Source organism: Micropterus salmoides, unplaced genomic scaffold, assembly GCF_014851395.1.
Source record: "Micropterus salmoides isolate LMB-PRFRI ecotype aquatic unplaced genomic scaffold, ASM1485139v1 Ms_hic_scaffold_18, whole genome shotgun sequence".
NCBI classification, from domain to species: Eukaryota; Metazoa; Chordata; class Actinopteri; order Centrarchiformes; family Centrarchidae; genus Micropterus; species Micropterus salmoides.
In genome coordinates this window covers 32,143,105-32,162,378 of record NW_024040928.1, presented here as the reverse complement: position 1 = coordinate 32,162,378, position 19,274 = coordinate 32,143,105, and the positions used below count along the sequence as shown (strand labels likewise).

The window sequence follows — 19,274 nt, the reverse complement described above, 5'->3', positions numbered from 1 at the left end:
CTCAACAGATCTGTTGTTTCTTCTCCACACACATGCTGAGTGCCTTTGAAGTCCGGCGGTGGGGGGGTCTGTCATCTCATGAAGTATTCATGTAGCATGTCAAGTGTGTGTGTGTGTGGTTTTCACGGCTGCTGTGTGTCGACGCGACGAAGAGGCGGGGCTGTGAAGAAAGAGAGAGAGAGAGAGAGGGAGGGAGGGAAGGTGAGCGAGGCGGACAGAGGGAGGGAGGTTGGAGCATCGCCAGTGTTTCCCGGCAACAACATCAGCGAGAGGCAGGAATCCACCGCCCTTCATTCACTCGTTCATTTCTACCTCCTGCTCCTTTATTCCTCCTCTGCTGCTGCTTCCCTTCATCTCCCCCCCCCCTCTCTCTCTCCTGGAGTTAGAGGAGGGAGGAGGAATAGGAGGAGGGAGGGGTGGAGAGGAAAGGCATTGCGATACTGCAGGAACAGACTGAGGAGCTACAGGAGAGAAGAGAGGGAGAGGAGGAGGAAGGAGGAGGAGGAAGGTACAATAAAAGAAATGAAGGTGAAGCAGAGGAGATAAAGGTAAAGGACAGAGATGGAAAGAGGAAGAGGTGGAAGAAAAAGAAGTAGGTGAAAGAGGAAAAGAGGTCAAATGAGAGAAATATCAAGGAGGAAAGTGAAGGATAACGATGGAAAGAAGAGGTGAGCGGAAGAAGGTCTGAATTTCAGCTTCACAGGAGGAGATCTGGTGCAACGTTTGGCTCAAGGATGCGGTCGGACGGAGGGATGAAGCTGTTGGATTTTTCTGGCTGGACAAACAGAAGTGAACGTCCACTCCTCTCTGCAGGACTTCACCACTCCGTTTTCTTTGGATCATGTTTCAACACCGCTTTTTCCCTGAAAACTTCCAGCCGACCCTGATCCCCAGGACTTCCTGTGAGAGACGAAAGACGAGGACACTGGTGGACAGACGGAGAGAGAGTTCACCGATGTGTGAAGGGTAAAGAGATCCGGCCGACTGAAACCTGTTGGAACGTTAAGAACTGATTCCAGAGCAGTTTGGTGGGAAGGACTCTGATCACTTGACTGAGAGTCACAGAGCTGCAGGACTGAAGTGAATCATTGCACAAATAATAACAGTAGGGAGAGATGGACGGACGAACTGAGCCAAGTCTCTCAGGTATTTGGGGAAAAGAGGAAGCGGCTGGATAAACTCATTGTTTGGTTTTGATCGGCGAGACATTTGTTGTCAGAGGAGGAAGTAGATCTGATTTCAGAAGAATGTTTCTGAAGACGAAATAAATCCTTTACCGATACGGGAAGTCATTGGTTTGACGATGGTTAGAAGTTACTTGGACTAAAGGAATGCGGATCATCAAAATCCTGCCTGGAACAACTAATTCTCCTTCAGAAGTTGCTGGATTCTTACCGGACACCTTCGGTCACGTGAACACATTGTTTTAGATTTTGGATCAAACCCAATTTGAAAACTGTCCTTGGAGCCCTGCGAGGCCGTCTGGGGTCAGTGTACTGGGTAACTCGTCATCTCTGACTCGATCTGAAAACTTTAATTTTCTGAACCTGCGCCGGCTCCACGTGCCGCCATGTTTCAGTATCCAACACTTTCATCACTGCTCATTCTCAGATATGTATCAGATTTCCCTCCTTTAGACTTGTGACTTCTGTTCTTGTTGGAATAAATCTGCTTCTTTACGATGGCGAGTGAGGATGAGAAGTTTGGACCTGGTTCTTCTTCAAGGCGAAGAACTTTGAGCAGATAATGGACTGGAAGGAACTGTGAGTATCTGTTCCCCAAACAAATCCTCTCACTAAGTTACTTTGGCCCAGTTATATGATGACTATCTGTTCGTTTATCAGGTTGCTGATGTGTGAAAACACAGTGGAAGAAATAAAGTAGAGAAATCCTGGTCCAGATTTAACCATAAGTTCCTTCATGGAGCAAAGGGAGCGATAACTTTAATGTGAGGTTATAAAATAAGCTCTATCATTTAAACCTGAGTAGCACCTTGGTACTCTTGGAGAGCCCGTCCCCTTCCATCAGTCTCTGAGGTCTCTTTCTGTCTGAGTCTGTTAAATCTATTACAGCCTCATTATTGACCCTCTGAGTCTCGCCGCCTCACATGAAACAGCAGCGAGCTAAACAGAAAGGTCAGAAAGATTTCTCTCTCTCTAGCGTTGCACCTGCTAATCTGATAAACTGCCCACTAATAAATATCTGCCGGAAACTGTTAGCAAAGACGGAAAGTTCTTCTCTGCTGTTCTAAACAAAAACAAGTGAAGTCTCTGACTCCCTGTGGAGGATAAAGTGGAGAGTGAACATCACACTGGGTTGCCAGTTTGTAGTGAACCCTCCTCCTTCTGTTTGTGTTGATTCAGCTTCATCTTGGAGGACGTAGCTGCTGCTTTACTCTGACAGTGTTTCTGTTTCTTTCTCTGCCCCCGCTGACAGAAATGTGTTGGACAAACTATTACAAACGCCCCTCGCTGTGTGATGGAACAGTAAATAGCAGTCTTGGGTTGGAAACCTCTGCTTAAATCCAGGTCCATATGTACACATTTTGGTGTGGAAATGACTGGTAGCGACAAAAAGATGGTTTCAGCCGGCAGCTGAACGACTCAAGGACAATTCTCACTTTGAAACGCTGGTGGCAACACGTTCTCACTCCCAAGTGGTCATGGTCAACACCCGTTGGCGTCAGTTTGTCAGTGCTCTGGGGGAAACCCCGTAGCGTCATTTTGAACAATAAATAATATATAACTGTAACGTCAGAGTGAGGAGGTGGTTGGGGTGGACGGTGGGCCAGAAACCAGACTGGTTTTCGTTTAACTGACGTAAGTTAAGTGACGTAAAGAACATTATTTTAACCAAAGCCATGATCTTTTCCTAACCCTAACCAAATTTTAAAACATAACCAACGTTAACAAGTCCTTTTATGTAGAAAGTTTAGCTGGACCGCGGAGCCCTAAACCTCGGAGAAACTATGCTAAAGGTTACCCAGGTTGTTAAAAAGCGACGCCAGCGGTCTTGATATTTGAGTTGGGAGTGAGAGGGTGTTGAATTGATGGAGAGGAGGTCGTGTAGCAGAGGAGCTGCTAACAAGACTATTTTTCTACTCCGACACAACAAACTCCTCCCTCCAGCTCTGCCTGTCGTCTTCCTGCGACAACTCGCCTCTCACCAGATTTCAGAGCGAGACTTCAGTTTCCTGTTAAAAACAAAAGGGGGCCACCAGGAGACCCTCGTAGGGATCCTGTCCATCATGCTGTCAGACACCTGGTCTAACAACCTGAGCGTGTCGGGGGCAACAAGAAGCTCGGTTTGGACGCCATTTTGTAGAAGATGTATGTTGCAGCTGCTGACTGAAGAATCTACTGCAGGATTCAAAACTTTGAGTGGAGACAGCGCCCAGGTTTAAAATGACCCTTTAAGCTACTGAAACACTTTGCAGATAACGTTAATTAAAAGTGTTTCCTCATTGTGTTGATAAAGAATAATGAAGGTGACATCACCTTTCTCTCTGGAACCAGAGCGTCAGGTCCGACTCTGCTGCCGGTGATCTGGTCTGCAGCTGCTCCGAGTCGCGTTGAAACAGGAAGTTTCTGTTTATTACCAGTTTTATTGCTCACAGTCAGCCTCTCATTTACCAGCAGTGCTAAATAAATAGTTTTAGTTGTGTTGATAGAGACCCTGAGCCGCTCTGGTGAATCTGTGTTGGTTTGTGTCTGAAAGCTTCATGAGAATAAAGAGGAGGCAGATTTAGAGGAGCTTAAATCAACAGCTCTCATTAAGGAAGTGTAAATGTCAGCGTTTCACCAACACACACCTACACACACAGAACCCCCCCGTGTCTTCCCACAGGCTGAACTCTGCCGTCCTTCATGGCAGCTGTAATTACACGCTCTGTTCTCTGATTGGACTCAGTGAGTAGGATGGAGGGATGAAGAGGAGGAGGAGTGCAGGGAGACTCTTCTTCTTCTTTAATGATGTCAGAACTGAGTCTAACCCTCCTCAAACCCCGGTTCCGGTTCTGGTTCTGGTTCCCAATGACTCATGGTTCAGATGTTAAATCCTCAGTAGTACAGATTATAAGAAATATCTGCTTCTGATAAAAAGTCAAAGGTTCAAGAAACCTGTAGACGTAAAACCTCGAGGTAAACGTTAACTACGATTCCCAAGGTGCATTTCACCAACAAACATCCAATCACTGGGCCTCTGTAACGTGCACCACACGCTGATGACACGCTGATGACACGAGCATTTCAAACTGAGACATGTGGTGACAAACTGAAATATGTTCTGCAGGGAGAGGCGACGTGTTCGTTCTCTGACTCGATGCTTTCTAACAGAACCGTGTTCAGTCTGAATCTCTTTGTCTCCTCAGGGCGGCTCAGAAGCTCAGTCTGTCCCGCAGGAAGAAGTCCCAGCCTGGCCCCGCTTCCTCGCCCGGTGAGGCCCCGGGACCCCTGCTGTACACCGGGGGCTTCAGCGGGGCCCTGCAGCTCTCCCCGCCCGCCGTCCCGCCATGCCTCCTCCGGGCCGGGTCAAAGGTGAAGGACACTCCTGGGATGGGGAAGGTAAGACGACATGTTGTTACCCAGAATGCCCTGCAGCAGAGTCCTGGTCAGCTGGTTCTCAGGCTGCTGGAAGCAAACAAGGCTCTTCTTTAGTTTTTTTGCTGGTCCCTGATCTTAATCCGGATCTGGGTCATTTCATCCCCCAGTTATAATTACAGCCTCAGTGACTTCCTGTTTCTCCTGTTGTCAAACTGTCCCCAGTAACAGCAGCTGGATCAGCTGTTAGCATGGACGTCCAGACAGCATCACTGGATCACTGTGAGACTGAGGTGGTCCTGCAGCACAGGTGCATTCTGGGAGCGCAGTGCTCTGCTGGGGTAGTAAGGTACTATGAGCTCTGATAAGGTGGAGCCTGACCATGAAGAGCTTTGTAGGTGAGAAGAAGGATTTTAGTCCTGCTGTCTCCTGGTCTTCCCTCCAGCGCCACCTTCAGCTGCTCAGACTGCAGGAGCAGATGAATGGATGCGGTCCAGCAGGACTCGTGTCTGCTGACATTATGTAATGTGTTTGCAGACATGCTCAGCTGTGTTTGGACTGGCGCTCAGCTGCTGGCTGCAGATCAGACGCTCGGCTGTCGGAGTTGATCGTGTTGCCAGATCGGCTGCTGTCTGCTGAGGGAAGCGATTATCCTGCAGTGGATTTTATTTTATCAGACCTGACATGCAGGACTCGGAGCAGGTCTCAACCACAAGACCTGGATCCCGACAGCTCGTTAATTAACGTCAGGCTCCATATGTTCTTTATGGCTGCGTGTTCCAAGAGGTTTCTCCCAAACCGTCTCTTTGCTTTCTGCTACTGCAAACACATAAATGAAACAACCTGTGGATGTCTTGATGAAATCTGGATGAAGTCTAAATGTTTGTGAGGGATGAAGCCTTCAGTGAGTCGGCCAGGTTCTCTGCTGTGTCTTCAGAGCCTGCTTTCTGTCAGTCTCTCTTCCGTCACCTCGCAGCTCTTTAAGATGAAACGTTCTGCAGCTGCTAATAACTGGAGCTTTAAAGTCTCCATGAAAGGAGCTGGAGTTCAGCCTGATTCTCCTTCAGATTATTCGGACGTCTGGGCCTCAGCAGCGGCACAAACGTTTAAGAAGTTAAAGAGCATTTTAATGAGACCGGACGAGTTCTGCTGCAGCTCAGACCTCCTGAATACTGATGCTCTGAGATCAGATCGCCTGCATCGGAGCTGCTGGTCGTCCTGCAGGTCCGCAGAGCAAACACCTTCAGACAGATAACAGACGTACCGAAGCCGAGATGGGCTGACGGGGGGAAGGAATGTGATTTTGTTTCTGTTGCAGCTGAGAGTTAATTTAGGTTTAAGAAAAGATAAAGTCATGTCACTGATGTAACTTAAGCACGTTGCAGAAGTTCACGGACGCTCGTTCCTTAAAAGAATCCATTTCCTTTGGGTTCTCGCAGCGACCGGAGGGCTCTCCTCTGTTTTTATTGGAGCTGGTTGGTCGTAAAGTGTTCGTGGTTGCGGGCTCATAAACAGTTTGATGGACTGAACTGAGAGCAGCTCAGCAGCCTGTAATGCCGTCACAGAGCCAATCAGACGGCTCACAGAGCAGCTGCAGAGATTCACTTTACGTCTTTAAACAGAACCGTCTTTCTTTCTATTCGTGTTCCTCGTTCTTTCTTCCTGCATTTCACCCATTTCATTATTTTTCTTTCTTCCATCTTTCTGTCTGAGTTTCATATTTTTTTGGATGCTTCATTTCTTTCTCCTTTTTTTCTCTTTCTTTTGTTTTTAATATTGTTTGTTGTAGTTTTTGATCTTTCCCTCCTTTTTCTGAGCTCCTTTCCTTCTTCTCACCTTCCTTTTTATTTCTAAATGTGTTTCCTTCTCTCTCTTTCTTTCTTCACAATAGGCAGTTTCCTCTTTGTACCCACAGTCAGAATCATTTCCATCTGCCTGAAGAAACCGAGAACAGAACAGATTTTCAGGTGAGGTGAAAAGGTGAAGAAGAAGAGCTGGATGAACTCTGATCGCCCTCCTTAACATTCAGAGCTGTTGAGGTTAATAAACTAAAATCAGTCTTTTCACTGTGGGCTGATGAAGCTCTCGCTCTGATTGGACGCTGCAGGAGGGCGAACAGAGCGTTCATGTGGAGCTTCTGCCTGAAGGTGATGAAAGGGACCAACATCTGGAGTTAAATGTTTTTCTTTAACCCTGACTCTCAGGGCTACAGTGAGACACAAGATATGACAGGATGAGTTCAGCTATAATTTAATTATTAATTATTATAAAACACTTTTTTAATACTCAAACTAAAGTGGAATGAAGCAGGTCACTTAAACAAATTAAACAGATTTTTCTTTCTGTCTTCCGCTTGATCAGGAGACTTTTCCCTCAAAGTGAGAAAATGTCTCGTGAGGTAACATGATGAATCACGTCTGGATAAACCTGTTTAACGATCAGCGGTATGAGGTTTATTAAAGGACTTCCTGCTGTCACAGACTGGAGGTCAGCTGATTATTCACTCCGCCGGCTCGCAGCGACGCCTCCTTTAAAAACTGCTGCGTCTCAGATTGTTATTGGCTTTAAACTTGACCTCCGAGCCGCCGCCGAGCGCCGACTCAGCAGCTCTGTGACGGACCAATAAAAAGCCCGCAGAGAGCCCGAGCTGTCACACAACACAACACAGCACAACCCCCCCAGGCTGCTCTGAGCGCAGACCAGCAGCTGCTGCAGGTCGGGAGAATCCTTCACTTTCACCTTTACTTACAAAACTAAGAATAAAAGTTGTTTATCAGTCTTCGGACTCATGTGACCTTAAAAGAGAAGTCAGGAGGCCTCTGGCGCTGGTTTAGAGTGTGAACGTTATTACTTCTGTTGCGTCCTTCTTGATGAATGAGTTCCCTGATCAGAGCGTGGCCCCCCTCCCTCCTCTCTGATGTGGACTTCCTGTCTGTCTCCAGGTCAGAGTGATGGTCCGGATCTGTTCGGTCCACAGCAGCGAGTCCTCAGAGTCCATGTCCCTCCTCAAAGTGGACGGCAGGAAGAAGCAGCTGACTCTCTGCGAGGCGTCAGCCGGCGGACGAGGCTCCGCCTCCGCTCCAAAGACCTTCCTGTTCGACGCCGTCTTCTCCCAGGATGCTTCGCAGGTGAGACGGGACCAGGTCTGCCGTTGAAACCTCAGAGCGACACATCCTGTTAAACCGAATATAGAAAGTGAGTCTGAGCTCGCTCTGCAGCAGGCAGCTCAGAGAGCGGCAGCCTGGATATGGATCAGAGTGTTATCTGTCGGTGCAGGAGGATCTGGGATGTGATGCAGACCTCCTCAGCAGACGGGTGGATTATAAAAACACAGAGAGTGAGTCCAGCTGAGCTCAGGCTGCAGCTGAGACATGATGATGTCACTCTGACAGCGTAGGTTTCACCTTCTGACAGCAGGCTGCTCTCCTAAACTGCCCCATCGTGTTAACGTAGAATATTAGATCGTAACGTAGCACGTGTGACGCTACCGTCCTTTACTGTGTAACCGTCACCGGCCCGTTCTCTCTCCCAACTCGTCACATATGAACGCTTGGTCAACACTCAGATTTCTAAATGAGCCCTCGCGTTCTTCTTCATCTCATTTTATTGGCGGCTGTACGTATGTGGCTACAAACTGCCACCTGCTTTAACATGTCAAACTTTTTACAGGGCAATATTTAAACGGGAGGATGGCGGGAAAGAAGGGTTAAATATGGGAAAAACAGGTGGGTTGAAAGGAATGTGTTGGCGTCGCTTTTTAACGCCCTGGTTACCCAGTGGCTCAGTCAAGTTAGCAAGAATGAATATGCAACGTCCGGTTAGACTTTCAAAATAAAACTAGTGGTTAACATTTTGAAACATCGCAATTTGGTCAGATTTAAGATAAGATACGATTTAAATGTATTAAATTAGTAGAAGTAAAAGAACAGATGCAGTATTGTAGAAGTATTTACACACTATTTACACTATGCAATCAGTGTTAATTATCAATAATAATTAGGCACCAGAACCACTTGGTTCAGGGTTTACGAAAACTGGTTTGGCTTAAAAAGACAATGTGACTTACGTGAGTTAAGTAACGTAACTTACACCAGTCTCCTGGGTGAGAGTCTGATTCACTCGTCCACCCCAAACATCCTTACACACCTTTCTGTTATCCAAACTCGAGCTACGTTGAACTTTGACACTGACGGCAGTTTGTTCCAAAAAGACGTTAAGGGGTTTTGACCGAGCGTCCATACGTGACGACGTGGCGGAGAGAACGGGTTGATGCAGTATGGATCCGATCTATGCTGGTTGTTGACTGTGCTCTAACATGATTGGTCGATACTGACTGAGTCTTGGTCCTGATAGGCTGAGGTGTGTTCAGGGACGGTGGCTGAGGTCATCCAGTCGGTGGTGAACGGAGCCGACGGCTGCATCTTCTGCTTCGGACACGCCGACCTGGGTAACACACACACACACACACACACACACACACACACACACATCTTTATGGCCGTCACTTCATTGTTGCGTTGGCTCCGCCCTCCCCAGGTAAGACGTACACCATGATTGGTCGGGACTGCTCCACCCAGAGCCTGGGCGTGGCCCCGACAGCCATCTCCTGGCTCTTTAAAGTGATGGAGGAGCGGAGGCAGAAGTCTGCAGCCCGCCTCTCCGTCAGAGTGTCGGCTGTGGAGATCTCCGGCCGGGAGGAGACGCTCACCGACCTCCTGGCTGAACTGTCCTCCTCCTCAGCAGGGGGCCCCCAGGAGACCCCGGGCCCCGCTGTGTCACTGCGACAAGACCCCCTCTGTGGATCCCAGGTAGAGAACAAACTCCTCCTTCATCCACTTCCTCTTCAGTCGTCTCTCTTTCGCCTCCTCGCCGTGTTTCTTCCCTTCGCCTCTCCAGCAGTGACCAGACTTTCAGAATACTCCTCTACTCTCTACTAACGATTTTAATTCTTGGATTAACGATATACATTTCTACTTTTCCTTTGTAGGCACTGGACTGCCGTTAGTTCAGAGACTGGAACGCCAGCTCCAGATCGTGATGTTTATTTGCTGGATTGTTTTCAGGCCTTGGTTCTGCAGATGTCTCTCAGGACAGGCGACACCATCAGGTCACCTTGGCGAGTTTCCTCTCTCTCAATCCTCTTTATCTCCTCCGTCCTTTCACTACCTCCTCCCTTCCTCTCCTCCTCACCTCCTCTTCACCCCAGAGACTCCATCTCTGTCCACAGCTGTCCAATCAGTCCTGACCTTCTTCCTTTTATTCTCATTCGTTCTGTTTTATCTCCCCTGGGCTCGCTCTGTCTGACGCCTTTTATCTCCTCACTTTCATTTTCTTTCCTTCATTCAGACTTCTTTTTCTCTCTGTCAAACCTCGTTCTGTCTCACTTCAGCTCTTATCTCTCTCTGTTTTATCTCTGACGTTGTTCTTTCTGGATGAGACATCTTCTTAACCTCGAAAAGACGTGTTTTAGCAGAGCTCACGTGTCCGTTGTACTTCCTGTTTACACCCTCGCCGTCACTCACATGTCGTCTCTGGGCATCAGAGTCTCTCCCTCCCTTTATTATCTTCCTTTTCCTCCCATGTCTCTCTCCATCAGCTGCAGAACCAGACGGAGCTGCGGGCATCCAATGCCGAGCGGGCAGCGTTTTTCCTGGACGCCGCCTTGGCAGCGAGGAGGAGCCACCGAACGCCGAGCGACCAGGAGGCCCGGAGGAACTCGCACTTCCTGTTCACCCTGCACCTCTATCAGGAGAGGCCGGACAAGAGCAACAAGGCAGCAAGTCAGTGTGTGTTTGTCTGTCAGGAGATATTTCAGGAAAAGTTCCATTAATTCTGTTCAGGGTCGTGACAGACGAACAAAAGACAAACAGCTGTGTTAGAAAACAGGTGGGTGTCTGATAGAAAGTCCAAGCTACAAGACAAGAAACCTGTGGCCGTAAAAACTGAAGGGAGACGTCAACTACGACTCCCAAGATGCATTTCTCTAACAAACATCCAATTTCACAGCTGTACATGTTCCTTCATCACCATGAAGACTGTAGTTTATCCCACATTCACCGTCCTGCGGCCCCAAACACTCCCTACAGCACCACATGTGGATTCATCCGCCGCTGAAAGTAGTCCAACAGGTTTGTCTGATAGAAACTACAAATTACTGAGCCTTTTTAAACCAACGGGCTTATAGCTGAGAGCCACAGACAGGAAGTCAAACAGTCTTCAGAGAATGACCAACACATTGTTGGTTTGGCCCTGATTTATTGACAATAAGAAAAATATAACATAACAGCAGACCTATCCTTCAGCTTTGGTTTTGTTCCAAGTGGTGGGGTAGAGTGAGGGTTTCAATCTTGTATGAACCTTCTAAAAGCTGCCCTTTGTTTTCTTATTTCCAACAAAGCAGCGGTGAACACCTGCACAGACGTGTCGACATCAGGTCAACAACTTGATGAAGAACCAGCAGGTTCTAGACGGCGAGCCCTCAGGCAGGAGTACGACCTGCCGTTAGTGATTGTGCAGCTCTCCTTTTCCTTCTGCTGTTCATTTCCAAACACAGAGCTGCTAATTAGAGTCATTTAGAGCTGCCGGTATGCTCGACAAGAATTTTAACAAGCAGAGGGGCTGCACTAACGCCACCTCCGCCCACGTCTACCTGTCACAGCAGAGAGATTTTCACAGTTATTAGTGTTTCCCTGCTTCCGTCTACAGCTGGAATAAATCTGCATGGCTAATGAGGCCCAGAGCCCCTGTGTCCTGCAGTGGTTATAGACCAGCAGATAGGAAACGCTCTCAGCACTTTCTAAATCTTGCTGATGCAGGCGAGTGATGGTTCACACCATCATTCCTCTGACTTAATGACCATTTAAATGAGCAGAGACAGAGAAGTCAGACTGAGACTGACCTATCAGATCTGAGCTGATCACAGACAACCTGAACTTTAAACATGTTCATGGTCCATGTGTGCATAAACATATATAATGTTATGGAGTCATGAATCTGATTACTCAGCACTCGACTTGACAAAATCCAATAAGACTTAAATGACTTGTAACTTCACTTGGACATGAAATGACTTGATATTTTCCAAAAAGCCCAAAGATTCGTAATAGAAATTCTGCAGCAAATCAACTTTTCAATTACTTGACAACAGACAAAGCTTGAACCAACTCAAATGCTTTTTAGTGCTGAATTGGTGCTTTTCTGTCTTATATCTGGATTCAATTAGTGGACTTTTCTGCCTTGACTTGGAAATCGACTTGGGACCTGTTGGTCTTGACTTGGGACTTGTTTTGAGACTTTAGTCTCTTGACATGGGACTTGTTTTGGGACTTCAGTCTCTTGACATGGGACTTGTTTTAGGACTTCAGTCTCTTGACATGGGACTCGTTTTAGGACTTCAGTTTCTTGTCATGGGACTCGTTTTAGGACTTCAGTTTCTTGTCATGGGACTCGTTTTGAGACTTCAGTCTCTTGACATGGGACTTGTTTTAGGACTTCAGTCTCTTGACATGGGACTCGTTTTGAGACTTCAGTCTCTTGACATGGGACTCGTTTTGGGACTTCAGTCTCTTGACATGGGACTCGTTTTGAGACTTCAGTCTCTTGACATGGGACTTGTTTTAGGACTTCAGTCTCTTGACATGGGACTCGTTTTAGGACTTCAGTCTCTTGACATGGGACTTGTTTTGAGACTTTAGTCTCTTGACATGGGACTTGTTTTGGGACTTCAGTCTCTTGACATGGGACTTGTTTTAGGACTTCAGTTTCTTGACATGGGACTTGTTTTAGGACTTCAGTCTCTTGACATGGGACTTGTTTTAGGACTTCAGTCTCTTGACATGGGACTTGTTTTAGGACTTCAGTTTCTTGACATGGGACTTGTTTAGAGACTTTAGTCTCTTGACATGGGACTTGTTTAGAGACTTTAGTCTCTTGACATGGGACTTGTTTTAGGACTTCAGTTTCTTGTCATGGGACTCGTTTTGAGACTTTAGTCTCTTGACATGGGACTTGTTTTGGGACTTCAGTCTCTTGACATGGGACTTGTGAATCAATGACTTGTCCCACCTCTGCTGGGTTGCAAGGAACTCCTCCGGGCTGAACTGATCTTATTCCTGAAGACGTGTTGTTTGAGATTGTGCAGTGGTTCTGGTCTCTGCTGCCTCACTCTGTGGTCCTGTGGAGGCTTAGACATTATCTGCTCTGATTATTTGTTATATTATTAGTTCTTTGCTCCTGCAGTGACCCGGTTTGCTCACAGAAATCAGTTAATCCGCTGAGCAGAATAACTGGATCACGTTTTTAGCGTGCAGTCTCCACTCCAGTGCCCATACCGCCCAGGGTCCATAGAAATATTTTCATATTTAAACAAGGCATGAGTTTATAGCAGCAGCAACGAATCCTTTACTGTAGGATTATACTTTCTTGATGTCATAAAGAGCAGAGGATTCATAGAGACCTCAGCTAATGTTGGGTATTTACTACTTGACAAATAACTTTAAACAGCCAATCAATTATTAAAATAACCATTGATTATGTTTCTGTCTATAAACAAATCAATGAAACAACCATTTAACCAGCCAATCGTTTCAGCACTAATGAGCAGTTCAACAGGCTGGATACTAACATCCCCTCTCTGCCTCAGTGTCCGGGCGGAGTCGTCTCCACCTCCTGGATTTGGGAAGCTGTGAGACGGACATCAGCAGGACCCGAGAGGGAGGCGGAGGTCAGTGCCTGTCTCTGTCTGCGCTGGGAAACGTCATCCTCGCCCTCGCCAATGGGGCCAAGCACGTTCCGTACAGGTACGAGCTCCCACTCTGAGCCCAGCAAGGGTCAAAGGTCACAGTGAGGGGCACGGCGAATGCACCAGGATGACAGGATTTATGGTATTTTTAATGAGTTTTTAGTGTGTCTTTAATGGTTGATTAGACTGATGATCGATCACTTTGTAATGCTGATTGTCATCTATATTCAGTGCTCTGGCGGATTGTTTTGTGAAGCTCTGTCTTTAATTTCAGGCTTTTACTTTGGCCTCACTTTGGTTCTTTTGAGTTTTAAGATGTTGACTTGTTTTGGGATGTCTCATTTGTTTAATTACCATCAGATTTTCTTCTCATTTACGTAGATTTTTACACAGTAAAAGCGTAAGAAAGACGAGATTGGGTTTTGCATCTTCTTCAGCTGTTGACAAAATGTTTATGTCCTGTTGTCAGTGAATCTTCAGGGGTGTTCAGGTAGAAAGTAAAGAGAAATTTCACCACTGGTTCTTCACGCTAATTTGTCCACTGGACTGTTTGTCTTTATTCACCCCAAACAGCCAAAGTACTGAAGGGCCCTCAGCAGAAACTCCAGTTCTTTCTGTTGTTTCCCTCCAGTCGCTCATCTTTTTATCTCGTCTCTGTACATTTATGAAGCTGATTCATGAAGACCTGGAATACACACAAACATTTTCAACTCACAGTGACAAAGTTTTGCATCAGTTCACCGTCATGAATCTGCATCCAAGGTGTTGTGGTTAACTAAAGAAGCTGAGGTTGCAGCATGTAGACTCAGTTTGCGACCCTTTTAGCTTTATTCTAGGTCTTTTCAAAGACAGGATTTCGTTTCACTCAATTTCTGACTACAGAGCACATGGGACGTGTAGTTCAAAGTGGGCTTCATTAATGTGAAATGAGAGATCATTCCTATTCCTTTTTGAGCCCAACTGTTGCGTGGGGTAATGAAAGGTTTCTTGGATCCTGTGGGGTTTCTCAGGCCTGTGGTGCTTTTTTTCTGGTTAACGAGGGGTTTCTTGATGTATTATTCAGGGACAGCAAGCTCACCATGCTGCTTAGTGAATCCCTGGGAAACATCAACTGTCGAACCACCATGATCGCCCACATCTCCGACTCCCCGACGAACTACATGGAAACGCTGACCACGGTGCAGCTGGCCTCCCGCATCCACCGCATGAGGAAAAAGAAGTCAAAGGTACTTCAGGTTTTATGCCGTCAATGATCTCTGCTCCTGGTTGGAATACAGCATTTTTGGTTTTCTGATACTGATCGGCAGTCAGTTAATTCCAGTATGAATGCAGTAGATGAACTTTTCATTTCTGTGCAGATTTTAAAAGTCCAAATACAGTTTCATGATAATCTAGTCCCAACAGTATTTAACTGAATTATTTTTACTTCTGTTACAGTTCCTCTTCGGCTGTAGTGGAGGGAGTTCATTCATGCCATTTCAAGAAATTTCAAAGATTAACAATCACATTTTTCATCCTTACGCCAGCATATTTCCGTTCTCATTATGCAAAAATCTAAGAACACTGTGTAACAAAATGACAAAGACAAAATATATCAACAGATATATAGGTTATAAATCAGAAGAATAAATCCCACATGAACCGTCCCCGACTCAATGCAACATACTTGACTTGTCTCTCAGGGAGCAATTTGAAGCAAGCAAGTTTGCAAACCGTACAGATAGACATTTCATTCACACACATTAAGTAAATCATTTTAAAAATACAAAAGTTGAAATACACAAAGGTTAATGGCAGCGGCCACTGCAAAGCTGGGCATTAATAACAGTCACCACAAAGGTACATTATGTCAAAAGATGCATTTATCTTATTTTATTTCTTAAATTGTGACTGTTTACAAGTCTAATGGCTTCTGGAATTTCAAACCTTTTGACCAAAAAAAATGACATAAAACAACAGCTTGTTTGCTCCTACAACCCACACGAGAAGCTCCGATATTAATAAAAATACATTTAACTGTGTGGAAAGAGAAAATATTTTTATGTGAACGGCACAATATGACTTTACAATGGTTAAAATAACACTGAATTAGATATTTTAATTGTATTTTTAAAAAATGACTCAATGTGGGGTAATGACCTTTTCTTTAATTAAAAACGTAGAAAAAAAGGTTCAGATGTTGACTTACTGATTGCTTGTTTTCGTTTCCAAAGATACTACTCGGTAATGCAAGTGAAAATGGCACCTGTGACTTTAGTATCAAATATTTCTCTCCAAGCTGAGACAGAAAACATTTTACAGTTTGTTTCCGAGGCTTGAAGATTCTTCTGTGGGAGTTACAAAGGCATTGGTTTGAGCTGATCCCCTGAGGCTGGTAACAGTACAATCCCTCCAATCTATAATGTAAATGTGTATGACCAGGTCAGAGAGCCATACTCCATAATTCAGAGAGGTTTTCTACCATCATATGACAGATAATCAATATGACTGTTCCTATGGGGACGCTCGCCTCGTGGTGAGATGAAAAACGCTTCCACTCTCATTAGAGGCTGTGTTGGTAAAATATAGACTGAAAAAAAAACATATGGAAACATGAGTTACAAGCTTATACAGTACATCTCACTGACAATTAATAAATCATTTGAATCCAGGCCTCAGTGTGCACTTCTAACCTCACGCTGTATCTTCAAATGTCACTCTGGAAATGGATTTGCCTTCAGGTTGATGGCTGTATAGTTCAGCTCTCTTTAGTGTGTTAATACGCTGTTTCTCTTTAATCTGCAGTACGCCTCCAGCTCGTCCGGAGGGGACAGTTCCTGTGAGGAAGGCCCGTCCCATCGACCTCCTCATCTTCGACCCTTCCACCCTCGGACCGTGGCTCTCGATCCGGACACGCCTCTGCTGCTCTCCAGTGATCCTGACTACTCCTCCAGCAGTGAACACTCCTGCGACACCGTCATCTACGTCGGTCCTGGAGGGAAGGCCATCTCGGACCGAGAACTGAGCGATAACGAGGGACCACCTTCCTTTGTTCCTATCATCCCCTCCCTCAACAAAAAGCGAGTCAAAGATGCACCCAGGTCTGATGGCGATCACTTTAAGTGTAACACGTTTGCAGAGCTGCAGGAGAGACTCGACTGCATCGATGGCAGCGAGGGCCCCGCCATGTTCAGCACAGAGGAAAAAGCAGCACAAGCAGCAGGGCTCGGGACTCAGACTGGAGCTACAAAACCCACAGAGGCAACGTTTCCCCCCAAATCTGATAAGAACTCTTCCTGCCAGTTCTTAGAAAGCGCACCAACCACATGCACAAATAAACCTGGCGGGGAACAATCCAAATTACCCTCAGCCAGCGGCTTCATGGACACTTCCAAACGGACAAGTGCAGATGGGGAGAAACTTTCAGCCACACCCTTTCAGCCTTGTACGGTAAAACCTGGGACTTTTCCCCAGAACTCAGAGCCTGTGGTGCGAGAGAGGGTCTACCTCAAAGGAGGTGTACCCAAGCCGTCAGCCTCACCGTCCTTACCCAGGACATCCAGAGCAGAGTCTCAGCCTGGGGAGGTTGTTGGTAGGACTCCCCCAGTGGGTATGAGTCAACAAGCACTGAGGCAAGGCCAACCACTGGGGCTCCCTAACACAGAAAGCGCCCCTCATACAGGTAGATACCCCATGGAGGCTAACAATCTGCGGGCAGCTCTGTTAGGAAGGGATTTTCTGAGGACTACCATTACACTGCAACAGCCTGTGGAGCTGAACGGGGAGGATGAGCTTGTGTTCACGGTCGTAGAGGAGCTTCCTCATGGCCTTGTGCCAGACAATGGCCGACCCTCTAACCTCCGCAGCTTCAACAATGACTGCTCTCGGCAGGCCTTAGCCTCTGGTACTCGCCCTGTGAGCATCATCAGCAGCATTAATGACGAGTATGATGCTTACACATCTCAGCATGGAGCTGTGGGATCTGGGGCTGATGTTGGCACTGAATGCCAGGAAATGTTGTTTTCCCAACGTGGCAACAAGCATTCAACTGTTGGCTCATGGCAAAGTGAAGTGACTGCTGATTCGGCTGAAAGTGAAGGCACTCATTCAACAAACAGGCTTCACTTGAGGGACAAAAACATGGCAACAGAAAATCCATCCATGCTGACCTCGCCAAGTATATTTCATAAACAGCCATTTTTGCAGCATGGTATCAAGAGCTCTCTGAATGACAGCGGCGTCTGTTTCTCAGAGCTGGACAGTGACCATGGTACTCCAAACAAACCTTCTTTTACCAAGTGCCCTCCCTCCATTGACTCAACCAAAGCCTCTCTCAAAGGCTCTCTCAAGGTGAGAACCAATACTCTGAACACTTCGGTGCCAGTCCAGATTCCCCATCACACCACCCATTCCAGTCTTCCCAGAAAAACCAAGCCTACCTCATCTGCAGCTGTGGGCTGCAGCAGACAGGAAGGCAGAAATGATGATTATTTGCTTCAGGAAAGCAGTGACTTTGATTCCAGAGAGGTTGAGTTTCTCTCTGTAGGTAAGCCACCAAGAAGTGGCATGAGTAGTGTTTTATCTAAAAGGCCCGGAGGCAACAGTAACAGTGTACCTCGGCCACCAAAAGCACAAATGTCGTCTTCAGCTCAGAGGGTTGTAGACGGCTGTGAGAAGTCCAGCAGCAGGAGAGGAGATACTTTCATCAAACTGCCTCGACTCACCCGAGGTGCAACGACTTTAGGCACTGTTTCTCTTCCCCAGAGCTCTGAATCAAAATGGGGTCATGAGGGTACTTCAGTGACAGGTACCCTGAAGTTTTCATCCTTGGGAAAAAAGTCCATTGGGCAGATAAGTAGTGTGTTCTCCAAGTCTGGATCTGGAAATATCTTTCCTCCTGCTCCACCTGTCAGACAGTCAAGCCAAGAACAAAAGATGAGGACTGTGATATCTCCAAGTGCCTTAAAAACAAGCAGCGACACTGGAAAGTCCCCATTCCCTAAAACACCGACCTCAGAGGAAGAATTCAACATCAGGCTGCGGGCAGATTCATTCAGCCACAGGACATCTAGTTTAAAAACTGAACATTGCTTTGCCAGGACATCTTCAAGCCTGAAGACACGAGGGGTCAAAGCAGAGTCTTCCAGGTACTACGGGAGTCTGATGTCTCTGGAGAGGTGTGACAGTCAGACCTTAGCTGGGTCCAGGCCTGAGCTGTTCAGGGAGAACAGTGGCGCTACTTTGGGAGGTAACAGCAGATCCAACAGATCAGTGCCAAGACTCGGGGTTCCAGCCACCACCTCCACATCCGCTCCTTCTTCCCAAGTTCCTCCTGGTGCTTTTGCAACTGCAAGTAAACTTGGACAGGTCAAAGGCAACAGCAGCTCACGAACAGCAGTTTCTGGTGGATCAAAGGTACGAACTCTGTCTACCAGCAGTTCCAAGAGCCTGACCTCCGCCCCTAAACCTCTTGATAATGTAGCTGGACGCAACACTAGCCTACCTCCAACTGGTAAGTCCCCAGCTCGTTCAGTGACAGGAGCTAAGACAGGAAGAGGAACCATCATGGGCACAAAGCAGGCCATCAGCAGAGCGGCTAACAGTCGGGTTAGTGAGCTAGCCACCGGGAGCCAAAGGAAGCAGCTCAGCAGGGGGCCTGGGGTAACAGGGAATGATGGCAATGACAGCAGGACTAGTAGTGTCAGTGGATCGCCAATCAACACGCCACTACCATCACCTTACAGCAAGATCACCGCGCCTCGGAGGCCACAGCGCTACAGTAGTGGGCACGGCAGCGACAACAGCAGCATCCTCAGCGGGGAGTTGCCCCCCGCCATGGGCCGCACCGCCCTGTTTTACCACAGCGGGGGGAGCAGCGGCTATGAGAGTATGATCCGAGACAGCGAGACCACTGGCAGCACCTCTTCAGCACACGACTCCATGAGCGAGAGTGGAGTGTCCTCGTCCAATAGAGGCAGGGTTTCTAAATCGCCCAAGAAGAGAGGAAATGGTGAGTC

The 19,274-nt window shown here is 47.0% G+C and overlaps 1 protein-coding gene across 1 annotated transcript in view; it reads left to right on the top strand.

Annotated features, from left to right (window-relative positions):
- The window catches only part of LOC119908584 (kinesin-like protein KIF26A), a 56,785-nt gene that overhangs the window by 27,224 nt on the left and 10,287 nt on the right, over positions 1 to 19,274 (top strand). The window contains exons 7-14 of the mRNA XM_038726370.1: positions 4,370 to 4,562; positions 7,481 to 7,666; positions 8,892 to 8,985; positions 9,075 to 9,346; positions 10,135 to 10,318; positions 13,180 to 13,336; positions 14,342 to 14,504; positions 16,063 to 19,267. Coding sequence (XP_038582298.1) covers positions 4,370 to 4,562; positions 7,481 to 7,666; positions 8,892 to 8,985; positions 9,075 to 9,346; positions 10,135 to 10,318; positions 13,180 to 13,336; positions 14,342 to 14,504; positions 16,063 to 19,267 — 4,454 coding nt within the window. The remainder of the gene's footprint in view (positions 1 to 4,369; positions 4,563 to 7,480; positions 7,667 to 8,891; positions 8,986 to 9,074; positions 9,347 to 10,134; positions 10,319 to 13,179; positions 13,337 to 14,341; positions 14,505 to 16,062; positions 19,268 to 19,274) is intronic.